General features: G+C 50.1%; 1 protein-coding gene across 2 annotated transcripts; it reads left to right on the top strand.

Moving 5' to 3' along the window:
- Nucleotides 1-8,443: 8,443 nt before the first annotated feature.
- LOC120687603 (myosin-7-like) lies at nt 8,444-13,988 on the top strand. 2 transcript variants are annotated; one of them, XM_039969625.1, is made up of 8 exons: nt 8,444-9,173; nt 9,267-9,452; nt 9,550-9,669; nt 9,810-9,862; nt 10,096-10,231; nt 10,518-12,581; nt 13,200-13,327; nt 13,428-13,988. In XM_039969625.1, exons 1-8 carry the CDS (start codon nt 9,099-9,101, stop codon nt 13,609-13,611), a joined length of 2,946 nt encoding a protein of 981 aa, XP_039825559.1. In that variant the 5' UTR covers nt 8,444-9,098; the 3' UTR covers nt 13,612-13,988. The 2 variants fall into 2 exon arrangements, with proteins under 2 accessions (XP_039825559.1, XP_039825560.1); XM_039969626.1 differs by having other exon boundaries at nt 8,590-9,173; nt 10,099-10,231.
- Nucleotides 13,989-15,509: the final 1,521 nt, after the last annotated feature.

Here is a 15,509-nt window from a genome sequence, read left to right as displayed (position 1 = left end):
GGGCGACTGCCAATACACGTCAGAAAAGAAATACAACTGGCAGAGAGAGAGAGAGTAAAGAGAGAGAAGGGCGAGCGACTCGCCAGTCGCTAGCTCAAACGGGCGTACGAGCACCCCTAGAATTCTGATTGGTTCATGGTAACACCAGCACAAAAAACATTAATGATGTTGGGACCCGCCACTACACCAGCTCAGCAGCTCAGGTGAGCTGGAGCGCGAGTTGCCGAGCAGCAGGCGTCTCTATTATCCCGGCCCTAAAGTGAACCTTGGCGTACCTCCCCTGGATCGAGCGTTACGGTTGCAGAAAAAGCAGAAGGATGTCACGGTAATAAGGCTCTCCGCACTCGTCACTCTCTAAATTCACTCTCTAAAAGGAATATTTCTGTCTGGTCATCGAGATTCTCCTCTCTATATTCAGTTTCTCCGCGTTCATTCACTCTCTAAATTTCTACTCTATACCAACTACCACGAGTGGGACCCACGTGTCATAATTATTTTCTCTTTTTTTACCCCCCGCCCTCCCTCCCCACTCTCTCTCTCTCCCACCGCGGCCCCTCTCTCTCCCTCTCTCCCTTCCTCGGCCATGGGCGGAGCGGCCGATGGGCGGGGCGGGGCGGGACGGAGCGGGCGGCCGGCCATGGGCGCGCCCCTCCTCCCTCCCTCCACCGCGCGGCCTCGAGATCTCTGGCGCTCCCCTGAGGTGGCCGGCGGCGGCCTCCCTCCTCCCTTCCTCCCTCGACGCGGGGCGGAAGACGCGGCAGCGAGGCCCAGGTAGAGGCGCGTGGCGAGGTGGAGGAGAGGCGCGCCGGCGAGCGGGGCAGCGGAGCTTGCGAGGCGGCGGCCCGCGGAGGTCTGCGGGGCGGGGGAGCTCGGGTGGGGCGGGAGCCGTGCCGGCACGTGGCGGACATGGCGGGGATTGAGGTGGCGGCGCCGGGGAGCCGTGGGCGCGGCGGGGCGGCCATGGCAGGGCGGCCTCGGCGGGTCCAGGGCGGGACGGCCTCGGCGGGTCAAGGCGGCCATGGTGAGGCGGGTCCATGGCAGGGCGGCCTCGCCATGCTCCCCCCTTCTCCCTGCTCGCCGCCCATGGAGGTCGCCATGCTCGCCGTCATGGCCCGGCTCGAGCTCGGCGCCGCGGCGGCCATGGCCCAGCTCGAGCGCGGCGGCCATGGCAGAGGCCCGGCGGAGCTCTCCTCCCCCACGCGGATCTAGCGCCGCCCCACGTGCGTCTCCGGTCGTTGTCCGCGGCGGAGCTCAAGCCTCGGCCGACCGCGGGGCTCCAGCGCCGCCCCCCACGTGCGTCTCCGGCCGCGGGCTCGAGCTCGGACTTCCACATCCGCGGGAGGCTCGGCACCTCGAGCTCGACGGTTGGGGACGAGCGCGAAGGACGAAGGGGCCCGCGCATCAACAGTTTGGAGTTTCGTCCGTACCGCGCTGTATGTCCAGAGCCACTGCTCCGTCCGCAACGATGCAGAGCCGTTTAGAGTACCCGCTGCAGCAAAATTTTCTCCATATACTACTGGAAGTTTAGGTTGCGGACGGGATAGAGAGTCCACTGCGGACAGCCTAATGAGTCCTCCATCGAAATGGATGACAGCTTGGCAGTGGCAGCATTGTCGTCTATCTCGCCGAGGTCCCATAAATTCAGAGAGAGGCTTCGCGATTTCATAATCCGAGTCTCAAAAGAATTTTCAGAGCGTTTTTTTGTTCAAACATTTTTTGCTTTATCCCAGAACAGGGTATTAGGGCACTAGTATATCATGCATATTTTTCTCAAACTACCACTACCGCGACTAATGATCCAAGCCAAAAAGCAGACAAGCAACTTTGCCCCACTCGAATCGATTTGCCTCCGGTCACGGCTGCCGGCTGGGACCAATCGCTCGACGCAATTAGTTAGCCCTAGCCCGGCCTGATCAATGCTGACCAACCGAGCAGCAGGCCGGCCGGCCAGGACCGACCGGCAAATCAACGGCGGCAGGAGATCGAGCTGCAGCCGCCGGCCGGCCGGCGCCGGCCGGTCACTGCCCCCCGGGGAAAGGCGAGAGGACAACAGCCTAGTACTAGCCTAGGATGCCACGGACAAGACGGCGCTCGAACGGCTAGTGGTACTCAGGGTTAAATAAACCGACCGGTCCGGTCAAACCGCCGCCCTCCGGTAGCGGTTTACCGGACCGGTTTGACCGGTAACCGGTGGAAACCGGTTGAATTCAAATCCAAATTCAAATAAATTCAAAAGCTCCCGTGCAACCGGTTCCGACCGATTTACCGGTCGGTTTGACCGGTTTGAATTCAAATCCAAATTCAAAAGCTCCCGTGCGACCGGTTTACCGGCCGGTTTGACCGGTAGCCTTAATGGGCCGGCCCATTTTTTTTCTTTTTCTTTTTTGATTTAACTTTAAATCCCCGCAAACTATAATAAATGAACGAATTTTTGAGAAAATTTGATACCATTAGATTCATCGCAGCTTGAAGTATTTTTAGGTTTTTTTTGGGAATTTTTTATTTTTTGAATTTAAATTTAAATTTTGAATTTTGGCTGGTTGGGTACCGGCCGAAACCGGAACCGGTCCGGAATTTCGCGCCTTGGTATACCAACCATTTGGCCGTGTTTGGTTTTGCCTGAAAAAAAATTCGCCGAAATTTCGGAAAATTTTTCGTTTCCGCTAGTTACCGGGATCCGAAATTTCGGTATTTTTCGGTATATTTCGTTTTCAAATTCAAAATTCAACAAATTTCGACCGAAATTCAACGAAATTCGCCGAAATTTACCGAAATTTCGGAACGGAATTCCGTTTCCGCTAAACACCGGGATTTGACCGGAAAACGAAATGGTTAACCCTGGTCGGCAGTCGCCTCCAGGCTCGAGTTGTTATACCCGTGTTTGGTTTGCTGTCAAATTAAAATTACGACGAATGTTTGCATTTGCATGGAGTACTAAATGAAATCTGTTTGTAAAAATTTTTCAGGGATGGATGTAACTTTTTTGCGACTAATCTAATGACGGTAATTAATAAATGATTTGCTACAGTGATGTTACAGTAATCATTATCTAATCACGCAGCCAAAGACCTTATTAGATTCGTCTCGCGATTTACACGTGGGGTTGTGGAGGTGATTTTATAATTAGACTTTATTTAATACTCTAAATTAGTGGTCAAAGATGAAAAAAAATTTCGCGAAATTTTTTTCAGGCAAAACCAAACACGGCCGATCAACCTTTTTTTATTCTTTTTTTGCTGCCGTAAAAAAAACAGTGCTGGTCATCAGCCTGCCAAGCACTGGGCTGTGCGAGTGGCGAGTGCTCGACGACGCAGGAACGCATTTGCGTGTTAAAGAAGAAAACGAAAATGAGGGCCCGCAAGTCGGCTTACGATGCAAGAAGAAGAAGATATGGTGAGGGGGGAGATGCGCGGATTTTCGGGACGCGCAGAAAGTCAGACGAACGAGAGGATACCGATGTCCGATGGTGCTCTGTCATGATGTTGGTTGGAGAGATGTGGGAGTGGTTGTGCGAGCATATGACAGACGACTAAATATTTTGAAAAAACTAATATGCTGACAACTAAATCTGAGAGAAACAGTACTATGCTCACGGCAAGTGCTCCATAAAATAATTGGTTATACTATTTGCAACAATAATAGAATGTCAGGTTTTTCTGTGACCGCGATATTCCCGGTGTCTATTATTCCATCCGGTCTCAAATAAGTGACATTTTGTTTTAGGGTTGGCAAAGTCAACAGTTCTTGATTTTCGCCACAAGTTAGTTTCATGTGTTTTTTTAGGGAGACACTTACCTAACTTTTACATATGGAAAATAATGCAATATTTACCACGGTTTGTAGACGTGATGCTTCGAGCCCAAGGACAGAAAGCTAGGAACAAAAGTAGCAACTAAAATGTGAGTACATTTGTCGTCAAATTCAGTATCATGAAAAGCATACATTTGTTTTGTTATGTTTATAAATATTTATGGCAAAACTGTGTTTTAAGGCCGTGTCAAGCCATCACGCGCTCTTGAGTGGAGGGAGTAAGAAAATATCAAGGGCTGGGAATTTGAGTGGGAGAAATGTAGCTTAACTTTAGATCCCGAGAATTATTTCACGTCAACCTACATTTGTCACACTTGGCTGATTTCGCTCCACCATGCCAGGTCAGGGATAACCAAATGCTGCTCGTGCTCAACTCAATCACCCCCCTCAGAAAACCAGTAGCAGTTGGATCCGTGCAGCTACTCTGCCTTGGATGTACTCGTCGCGTCTGGAATCTGGATACGCCTGCCGGGGGGACGTCCTGCTGGACGTTTACGGTGTACCGTGTCCACGGAGAACGGGCAGCGGAAGGAAGCAGATCATGTGGCAGCCGTGGCCGCCTGTGCATGCCAAGTTGGAACCGCGAGGACCGCAGGAAAGGGTGCGCCCAGCAGCCGAGGGCATGCACACCCGCCCACATGCGCAAGGGCCCGGCGCCACGACGGCTTCCCCGTCCCGAGCTCTCCGGCCTCCCCTCCCGGTCCCGGAGGAGGCCGCCGCCGTCAGATGCCGCAGCGCAGCGTAGGCCGTAGGGGTTAGTAGCCCGCCATGGACAAAAAGGTAGCCTCACCTGAAAACGTCCTGGTCTACTCCACCTTGTTTGCTTTGCATATCCTGACACGCATGGGTGCATGGCTCCTGGATCGGGTTAAGTGGCCATGATGTCCCATTGCCCATTCATGCTGTTTTAGCAAAGATCTCGCGAATCTCTCGACGCACGGGCTAGATTTACCATTCTTTGCAATTTCTGCGGCACCAATTTGTGGGTTTATTGAAAAGTTTCGGGTCGGTTGTACGCACTGGATACTGCCGAGAAGTATGTTAGCTCGGTTTTGGAAGTGTCGATCTGCAGCCGTTTCAGTTTGACCGGTCTGCATGCGTACAAAAGTCGATAGAGCTGTAGTAAAAAGAATCGCCACGGCATTAGGGTGTGTTTAGTTGATGAAAAAGCTTAGGTTTTGACATTGTAGCATATTTCATTGTTATTTAATAAATAATGTTCAATTATGGACTAATTATGTTTAAAAGATTCATCTCGTGATAATCAGTTAGACTGTGTAATTAATTATTTTTTTCAACTGTATTTAATGCTTCATGCATGTGTTCGAAGATTCGATGTGACGGATACTGTATGATTTTTTTGAAAACTAAGGGCATATACAATGGTACAGACAGCTGCTTTCTGTAAGTTTTTAAAATCCAAACACAGACAGTTAAAAAGAGACGATACAACAGACCGTCTATTTAGCTGTCTGCAAACTGTTTAATGTTTTGTATTTAGTCAAGATCAATAGGGAATGACATTTTGTATATTATTTTATTGCCATTTGATAGAAAACGGATCAAGCATAGCGAAGCATCAGCTAGAATTAGCTATAAAAATGGAAAACAATAAAAATAAATGAAAACAGTAAAATACCAAATTGCCCCTTATCTCTTCTTCTCCGTTGAGCGGTGACCATGATGCCAAATCGAACCAGCTCTACTCCGGCCTATTCCTCTCTCTCTCTCTTTCTCAATCATTCTTTCTTCTTCCAGAACCAAGGGACCAACCGGTGCTGCTGCTCGCCACCAGAGCGAGCGTGCAGGAGCTGAGCGTGTGACAAAGCGAGGGGGAGGGTGGTGGAGCAGAAGCACAACAGATCTAGCCAGGGAGCATGGGCGGCGCCCCGGACAGCTCGGCAAGGCGCGGTGGCACTTGAGCCAGCGCCGGCGAGCGCGCGCGGCCGGCTCGGTGAGACGGGCGGCGGCGCAGCCAGGGAGCGCGAGCAGCGCCGCCGACGGCTCGGCAAGGCGTGTTGGCATGGCAGCCAGCGCTGGCGGGCGCGCGCGGGCGACGCCGCAGCCGGCTAGGTGAGGCGGGCGGCGAGCTCGACTGGCGACGCGATGCCGAGCACGGGGTTGCGGCAACGGCCTCGGCGGCCGGCGTGATGGCCTAGCTCTGGGGCTACAGCAACGACCTTCACTCGCGCCAAAACTGTGGAACCCGCACTTGATCCGTGGTTGCCGTCGACGATCTGCAGTGCGGCATACAACGGGGCAGCGCCGTCGTCTCCTCGTGTTGGACCACGAGCCCGCGCCGTCGCCTCGCGAGGCGACGAGGGCGTCGTCTCCTCGCTGCACCGAGGTCTTTTTTGCAAAATATGCTGCACATAGACGGCAAACCGACAAGCGTTGTACGTGCCCTAAACGGGGCCTAAACTACTGGCAACTCATTCATCGCACCATCGGTTAGACTATCTCCACCCAAATCAGAGACCCATATATCAGTTTAGGTTGACTACAATAAAAAGATTCGTAACCCATAAACTCGCTTCTCCAACAGACGACCTAGTGCATCCTCTTCCTTCCTCCTCTCGCGAGCACGCCGGCGACCTCCGCGCCCCCCTCCTTCCTCTCCACCCACAACCTGCAGCTGGCGTGGCCGCCGTGGCTGCGCTCCGCGCCCTCGGCGTCCGCTCCCACGCGGTCGCCATCCACCTCACCAAGGGCCTGCCGCTCGGGTCGGGCCTGGGCTCCTCCGCGGCCTCCGCCGCTGCCGCCGCCAAGGCCGTGGACGCAACGACCTGGTCCTCGCCGGCCTCGAGTCCGAGAAGGCCGTGAGCGGCTTCCACGCCGACAACATCGCGCCCGCCGCCTGCCATCCTGGGCGGCTTCGTCCTCCACCAGGTCCGAGTTTTGGGTCGATGAGAGAGAGATGCATTTTTGGGTCTCCCGTGGAGAAGGACCCAAAATGGGCTACACGTTTGGGTACTCTGTTGGAGACTGATTTCCTCCCCAAATTCACTGTGCAAGACCCAAATATGAGTTTGGGTACCCTGATAGGTCTCCTGTTGGAGACAGTCTTATTGGATTTTGTTGACTGACGCCGTATTAAACAAGTCATGCCAGTACAAACTCCAGTACCAATCGTTTTCTGACTGCAACTCGTTGATTAGAACAACTTTGCAAATGTTTACTGTGCCTTTTTTCACAGTATGTATACGGCCGACACTTCACTTCATCAGTATCCGAACCGAACTCACCCAAATACTGAACGTCACGCTCTCACATCAGCACAGCCTTCCAGCTGACCAGCATGCACACTCCCTCCCTAGGAAACCTCTCGGTAAGAAAACCTCTTCTGCATCCCTTCAGTAAAATTTCTTGTCATTTAGAAGTACTAAATAAAATCTAATTAAAAAATTAATTGTAGAACTCTAGAGTTACTTTTCGAGACGATTCTAACGAGATATATTAACCAACGATTAGTGAAAGGCTACTGTAGCATCACTGTAGCAAATCATGACTAAATTAGGTTCATTAGAATCGTCGCGCCAAATTACACTCATCTATGAAAAAGTTTTGCAAATACACTTTATTTAATATATCATTCATGTAAAATTTCTTGATCCAAAATTTTAGATATGGCCATCCAAACAGAGCCTTTGTTCTCAAGCAAGCTCCTCCCCACCACATGGGCATTGCAGGCCATGGTCCATGGAGGATTGGAGGGCAGGCATGGATCCAAATCCAAGTACCGCATCCAATCCAACATACTGAACTCCAAAAAAAAATCATAGTAATACAAATATGAAATATCCAGCGCGCAGCAGCGGCGGCATCCGGTCAGGCAGCGGAGGAACAGCCATGACTGTGTTTGGTTAGGGTGGTAAAAAAATTTGATGAATCTTTTTGTACTTTTGATCACTAATTAGTAGTACTAAATAAAGTCTAATTACAAAACCATCTTCAGAACCTTTAGTAAATTCACGAGACGAATCTAATGAGGTCTTTGACCGCATGATTAGAGGATCATTATTATAGCAAATCATGAATTAATTAGGCTCATTAGATTCGTCTCGAAAAATTACACCAATCCGTTAAAAAAATTCGCAAATAAATTTCGTTTAGTACTCCATGCATGCATTTGTTATTTTTTGAAATTTTTTTCACCGTGTTAACCAAACACGGCCCATCGCCAGGTCCACACGGGCCGGAACACGGCGGCGCAGGGCCAGGGTTAACCATTTCGTTTTCCGGTCAAATCCCGGTGTTTAGCGGAAACGGAATTCCGTTCCGAAATTTCGGTAAATTTCGACGAATTTCGTTGAATTTCGGTCGAAATTTGTTGAATTTTGAATTTGAAAACGAAAAATACCAAAAAATACCGAAATTTCGGATCCCGGTAACTAGCGGAAACGAAATTTTTTTTGAAATTTCGGCGAAATTTCGCCGAAATTGTTAACCCTGCGCACAGGGCAGGGGGAGCACGCCCTGCTGCTGCACGCCCTCACGCGAGGGCGCGGCACAGGACACACCACTACACCACTCGTACTGTCGTACGGGGCACCAGCAAGGCCGCACAGCAACGTGGCATCAGCCGGGGGCTCAGATTTTATAATCCGTCACTTCCTCACCAGACCCCAATCGCCCTCCTCCCCAGCTGTACCCAAGAAATCAATTCCGTTTCTCCCCTTATTTTTCCCCAGACAATTGACCTTCGTTTTATAGCCTCGCTCGCAGAACCTTCTCTGACCACATTTCCTCTCTCTCTCTCTAGCCCCTAAAACCCCAAATCAGAGAGAGAATCGGAGAAGGGAGAAGGGAGAAGGAAAGGCAGAGCTGTAGAGAGAGAAGAGAGAGAGAGAGAATCAAGTTGATCTCCCCTCCTCTATCAGATCTAGTGTCCACTGCCTTGGCCCTCGGCCTTGCTGCTGCTGCGTGCGTGCCTTTGCCCAAAGGCGCCTGCGTGCTTGCTTCCCTTCGCTCGCAGCTGCACAGTGGCCTCACTCGCCCGCTCCCCCCCACGGCCTATGCTCGCTCTGCCACCGTGTGGCGGTGGTGGTGGTCTTCGCGCTCCAACTAACCACCAGCACCCCACACCGCCTTATCGCACCGCGATGCCAAGCTCGGTGGCGTCACGCGGCCCGGTGGCTTCTTCCGCGCGCGGCATTGCAATGCCGCCACCGACGGAGGCGTGACGGAGTAGCCAGCTAGCTTAGCCCGGCGGGCGAGGCCCAAGGGAGCGGGAGCCGGTTGCGCGGCAGCTTGTTCCGCTTGCTCGGAGCGAGCGCGGCGGCGCCGACATGTTTAGGTCGCGGTGGCGCGGCGGCGGCGGCAAGGCCAAGGCCGTGTTCAAGCTGCAGTTCCACGCCACGCAGGCACGGCTTCGACTCCCTCCCTCCCTTTGGCCTGAAGCGGAGCTTCTTCTTGTTTTTTTATTGACGCGTGATGGGGGGTGGTTCTTGGTGCAGGTGCCGGAGCTGGGGTGGGAGGCGATGATGGTGGTGGTGACGCCGCAGGACGCGGGGCGGCCGACGGCGCGGTCGGAGCCCGCGGAGGTCGCCGGCGGCGCGTGCCGGTGGGCGGCCCCCATCTTGGAGGCCACCAAGCTTCCCGCCGGCAAGGACAAGATCTACCAGTTCCTCGTCTACGAGACCGTAAGCGACCTGCTGACTCCGCCGCTAACTAATTCGTGATTAACCGCCGGCGGTGGTTCCGCCATCGATCTTGACCCGGGCAATGCCGTCGGTGCAGGGATCGAGCAAGGCGGCGCTGCTGGGGGAGGCGACGGTGAACCTGGCGGAGTACGCCGACGCGCTGAAGCCGTCGGCGGTGACGCTCCCGCTCAAGGGCAGCCCCGGCGCGCTGCTGCACGTGAGCACCTCCCTCTCTCTTCCCCCCTTCCCCCACCTCGCCTCCCTTAAAGGGTCGTGGCGTTTTCTTGTGACCTGTGACGGCGACGTGCCGCGGTTTCTTGATTTTGATGCTTGCTGGTGCTTCGCTTCCTGTGACAGGTGACCATCCAGCGGGTGGTGGGTGGCGCCGGTGGGTGTGGAGACGACGCGAGGTGGGTTGGGTGGTGGATTGATCTACGCACACATCTCTGCTGCATTGTGGTTTGTTTGAGCTTTAAGGATCATCTCGCCCCCAGACAGATTTAGCCATTGCCGCTGCTGCATTGTTATATGAGCCTTAGGGATTGAGCCATCTCAACCAGATTTATAGTCATTGCTGCTGCATTGTGGTTTGAACCTTAAGCATTCGCTTGGTTGCTGATTGTTGTTGTCCTCCGGGTGGCAGCAGTGAGAACGGCGACGCTTCGCCACCGGTGGTGAAGACTCTGCAGAGGACTACGCTGCAGAGCCAGCTGAGCCGGTTTGAGGACGAGGACAGAGAGAAGGAGAGAGCAGCTGGGGATGCGATGAGTCCTGTGCAAGTAAGTGGGAGCTTTTGGGAGTTCTTGGGAGCTTTTCCTCTTTCGATTCATCATCATTGTGTTGCTTTGATTCATCTTTTGATTGCTAAGAAAGAGGCCTTTTGGCATACAAAGAAGATTGCTAAATAAAAAGTGGCAAAGGAAGCCTACGTTTATCTCAATGATAATTAGCTGTATCACACTCTTTGTTTGAGATCTGAATTTTTCATGCCTGAAAAAACTCATTCATGTTAGATGTGGTTTGCTTTTTCGTGTTCTTCCGATGGTTGATATCTTCCTTGCACAGGATGGATTGTTGATAAGGAAACCTCCAGGGATGAGGTTTCCATCAAGAAGAAACACGGCTATGTCAGTTGACCCAGCTGGCCATCTCGACAATGGCAGCAGCTTCGATGCCGTTTCGGTGTCTGGTTCAGATGGAAGTTCTGGGAGGTATACACCCAAAACCAGTGCAAGCATGAACAACACATTTCTCCCGGATAGTGGCAGTGTCCTCTCTCCATTTGCCAACAATGGCACTCTGAGGAACCCATTGACTAGTTCTGGTGACTGGTCAGGAAGCTCAGCCCCTGATGCTAGCACAGATGGGTCAACGAGCAATTCTGGTGAGGCAGGGTTAAGAGGGGAAGAGGATGATGTGGAGAAACTAAGAAGTGAGATAGCCACTTTAACAAGGAAATTGGATGTCTCAGATATGGAGTTGCAGACACTCAGAAAGCAAATTGTGAAGGAGAGTCGGCGTGGGCAAGATCTCTCCAAGGAGATGAGTAGCCTGAGGGAGGAGAGGGATGCACTCAGAAGAGAATGTGAAGGACTCAGGGTGGCAAAGAAGATGATCCATGATTCGAATGGCTCAGGTAAACGGCTCTCAGATGGGGAAGACCCATGGTCACAGATTGAAGAACTGAAGCAAGAGCTGAGTCATGAGAAGAATCTAAATGCAGATCTTCGTGTACAACTGCAAAAGATGCAGGAATCCAACTCTGAGCTGCTTCTGGCTGTGAAAGATCTTGATGAACTGGTGGAGCAAAAGAACAGAGAGATTTCCATTCTGCGAGAGGATACACATGAGGATCCACAAGAGGTAGAATATGAGCATGCTCTGTCAATTGTGCACAATTCTGGACACAAAATAGCCTTATCTGAAACAAGTTCAGAACAAGAGAAGGAAGATGAGCTTATGCTGGATGCACTTGCAAAGAAGCGCGATGATATTTCTACCTCTGAGCTTGAAAAGAAAATTATGGAGTTGAGCAATGAAATTGAGTTGTACAAGAAAGATCGTGAGGATCTTGAGATGCAAATGGAGCAACTTGCACTGGATTATGAGATTCTGAAGCAAGAGAACCATGACATATCCTCGAGGCTGGAGCAAACACAACTGAGGGAGCAACTAAGGATGCAATACGAGTGTTCAGCTCATTTGGCTATAATAAGTGATCTTGAAGCCAATGTTGAGAGCTTGGATAATGAACTCCAAACACAGGCTAAAAAGTTCGAGGCTGACATAGCAGAAATAATGAGTGCAAAGGTGGAACAAGAGCAACGGGCCATTAAGGCTGAGGAGTCTCTAAGGAAGATAAGATGGAACAATGCAACTACTGCAGAACGACTACAGGAGGAATTCAAGGTCTTGTCTTCGCAGGTATCTTCGGCTTTCAGTGCAAATGAACGGCATCTTGTGCAAGCAAGAAAAGAGGTTGCAGAGCTGCAGTTACAGAAGAGCCAGTTAGAAGAGTTACTTCAAAAGGCCCAAGGAGATCTTGGATCAATTCAGGATCAGCACCGGGTTAAGGTTCAACAGTTAATAACACTGGTGGATTTCAAGTCAAAGGAGATTGACAGGTTACTGATGGAGCTCAAAAGCAAGAGCGACGAGTTCCAGAACCAAAAAAGATGTGATGAGGCAAAGTTGAGCACTCTGTCAGAAGAAGTCGACCTACTTAATGCCAAGATTGAGAAGCTATCCAGTGAGAGAGATGAACTGTTCGAAAAGAATGAGCAGAAAGATAAGGAATTAGCTGGAATTAGTGAAAAGGATGCACAATTGCAAGGCAAAGCTGCTGAGATTACTTCGCTAAATAAAGAGCTTGCATTGCTGAAGGACCAAGTGAAGATGCATTTGGAGGAACTGCATAATTTAAAATGCTCGAAGAATGAGAAGGAAGAAACAATTGGAAAGCTGCAAATAGATATTGGGTCACTGAAGCTCCAGTGTGAGAACTTGAAAACTTTGCTGTCCAAGAAAGAGTCTGAGAAAGACAACCTTGCTTCTCAGGTGCTGAAGCTAAGAAGATCCCTTCAAACCAGGGAAGGTGCAAAGACAAACGGTGTAAATGCAGATGTGAAGGTAAAATTCTTCCAAGCAAATATGTTTCAGTCCATATAGTTCATTTATTTGGTTTGTCTGCTGGAATATTTTTTTATGCTGGGAAAAAATTGATTGTCTGTTGCTTTAATATGCATGCAATCTTCATGGAAGGAACCACTGGAGCAAAACTCTATTTCTATAATCTAAAAGGCTTATGATATTCTAGATGTGAACAACTGCAATGCTCCAAGCACAATCAATGGAAAACTCTAAACAAAATGCAACTCTTAGAACATTTGCTTGCTGAGCACTCATCCAAACCAGTAGCTGTAACTTTCTGCATTTAAGTCAGCAGCAGGGTGAGCATCCTGTGAAACATATGAAAAGTAACTATCAGCACCTGTCATGAAGAATTCTCATGATTCCTGTCTTTATGCACATGGGAAGACAAATTTTGCTTTAGTTCTATTATCCACCAGCGGACCATCCTCCTTGTCATCATAGGTTGGGGAATAGCTTTACAAATAGAGGTCCCCACTGACGAGAACATGATATATTACTTTTTGTTATTGAGCTATTCGACCTTTACATAGAACGGCTTAGACCGTAATAATAAATTATTGCCTAGAAAGTTTCACAAAGTGCTCTGTTTTGTAGGACAATCAACACACTAATCATAAGCGTGTCAAGCACAATACCGGCTCCACTGGGAGCACTACTGCGCTGCCAGGCACCAACAGACAGAGCGCAGAAGGTGACTGCAACTGCAACGGGCAAGACATGAGGTACAGAAAAAATCTGACCATGCCATTTCAGTTCAGAAACACATGATACTTGAGCATGACTCACTTTCCTTGGAACCGGCAACGATTCACACAATTTCAGGAACGCCACTGAGCAGTCATCAAAAGAGCTGGCCTCTCTGAAAGAGAGGAACAAAACCATGGAGGAGGAGCTGAAGGAGCTGCATGAGCGCTACTCTGAGATCAGCCTGCGGTTCGCCGAGGTGGAGGGCGAGCGGCAGCAGCTCGTGATGACGGTGCGGTCGCTGAAGAACTCCCTGCGGTGACAGCTGGCAACGCTGCTCAACCGAGTCACCCACACTGTAGCTACAAAGATTTAGACGGTACCCCGAGGAGGTTGTACAGGCGGGCGACTGGAAGACAGTCCAGAGCTTCGCGGAGGCCATGCTGACAGGCACACCCCGGGTAGCAGGGGGTGCCCGTGGTGTGGTCGGTCAGTCACAGTACACAGCATGTAGATCTCGTCGCAATAATATTCTTTTTTTGTTTTCTTAATCCCCCATTGGTGTGCGTGCGGTAATATAAGTTGCAATAGTTGTGTTACCTTCTCTAGAGTGTGTGTGCTGTATAATTCTCACGGTATCTGATGACTGTTGTGAAGAAAGGAAAATGAGAAGAAAAGAGTGGTGACAGTTTGATCTCAGAAAGGCCCTGGCACTTGTCTGTGTGCCATATTCCTGCATCTTGTAATAATCAGTGTGAATTTGGGGCATCGCCCGAATCGTCCTGGCTGAAAAGGTGAACTCCGAGGTTCCGGAGTGTCGGAGCGCTTGTTTTGGCCGACAGAATCTGTTGTATTTGTTATCGATGCTGAAACTGGCAGCATCTAGCGACGCATCATTTTGCGCAGATGGATTTCCATGTGAACATCACGGATGCCGGCATAGCGGGCTGCTTCTTCGGAGCACCGCTGTGAACATAGGCCGTAAACTTAGCTAGAAAGGCCTACGCAGAGCCCACCGAAAGGGCCCATTAGCGGCGTCCGAGCACGCATATTTCATCTAGATATTTTATTTGTACAACCGGCTTCCTGCAACCGGCGCTAACTAGTCAGTGGCGGAGCCAGGAATTTGCGACTGGGTATGTCAAACATAAAAAAAATCGAAGCTAATACGCAATATAATGGACAATTAAGTTATCACCGCCGTAACAAATCCATAATAATAAATAGTGCCAGCCTCCTTCATGCTGGTGCTGGGGCACTGGCGCTGGGATGGCGAGGCGCCTGCGGTCTGCCACGCTGGAGTTGCCGTTGCTGAGATGGGGAGGGAGGGAGGAGGGAGCCGAACTGTAATGCCGGTTTGGGGGACAGGTGGAGGGCCGAGGGCCAGAGGCGCACTAGAGAGGACACAGAGCCGGGGGACAGGGGCTCGAGGCGAGCCGCAAGCAGAGAGACAGAAAGAGCAATTCTTTTGCATGTTGGGCTTTTTTTGCTGGGCTTTGTTGAATTGAGACTATAAGTTGTATATGATACTCTCTCCATCCCAAAATAAGTGTAATTTTTGGCTTTCAAATTTTATCCCATAAAGAGTATAGTTTTAGCTTGTTATGAGATCCATCTAATTAAAGCAATACCAAGTATACCAAGAAAGCATTGCATAGGAAACATATAGAGCCAATAAAATATTCAGTAGATATTACTTTTCTAGTTTCAATGTGTATGCATTCATTGAGGATCCAGAAAACCAAATAAATAACACGGTTTTCAATCACAATTGGTAGAAGTAATTAGGGGTAACAAAGTCATTTCTTCGAATGAGTAATGTGCCTGAAATTTTCTAAAACTACACTCTTTGTAGGATGCAAGAAGTAGTATACATCTATGAATATGTATTAGTATTTTTCTCAAAATCTTGGGTATGCCTAGGCATACAGGGGCATACCCCTGGCGCCGCCACTGTAACTAGTTCCTGTTACTCGTGAGTGCAAGGTTGCAAATAGCGGGCGCTAACTTAGCGGTGGACTCCTTGAGGCTATGGATAACTGCAGCGGGAATAGCGGCAGCTATTTCATTTAGCGGTTTTGTAAAATTATAAAAATTAATTATGTATAAAAATTTGGAATCAAGTAACTTGTATTTTTTTTTGAGGAGAAAGAGCGCTTTTTATTACTCAGAAATAAAGTTACACTCCTGAGCAATAATTTGCTCTACACAAATTGGCGC

Source organism: Panicum virgatum, chromosome 9N (assembly GCF_016808335.1).
Source record: "Panicum virgatum strain AP13 chromosome 9N, P.virgatum_v5, whole genome shotgun sequence".
Classification (NCBI taxonomy): domain Eukaryota; kingdom Viridiplantae; phylum Streptophyta; class Magnoliopsida; order Poales; family Poaceae; genus Panicum; species Panicum virgatum.
The sequence above is the reverse complement of the archived record's forward strand: the minus strand, read 5'-3'. Positions and strand labels throughout refer to the sequence as shown.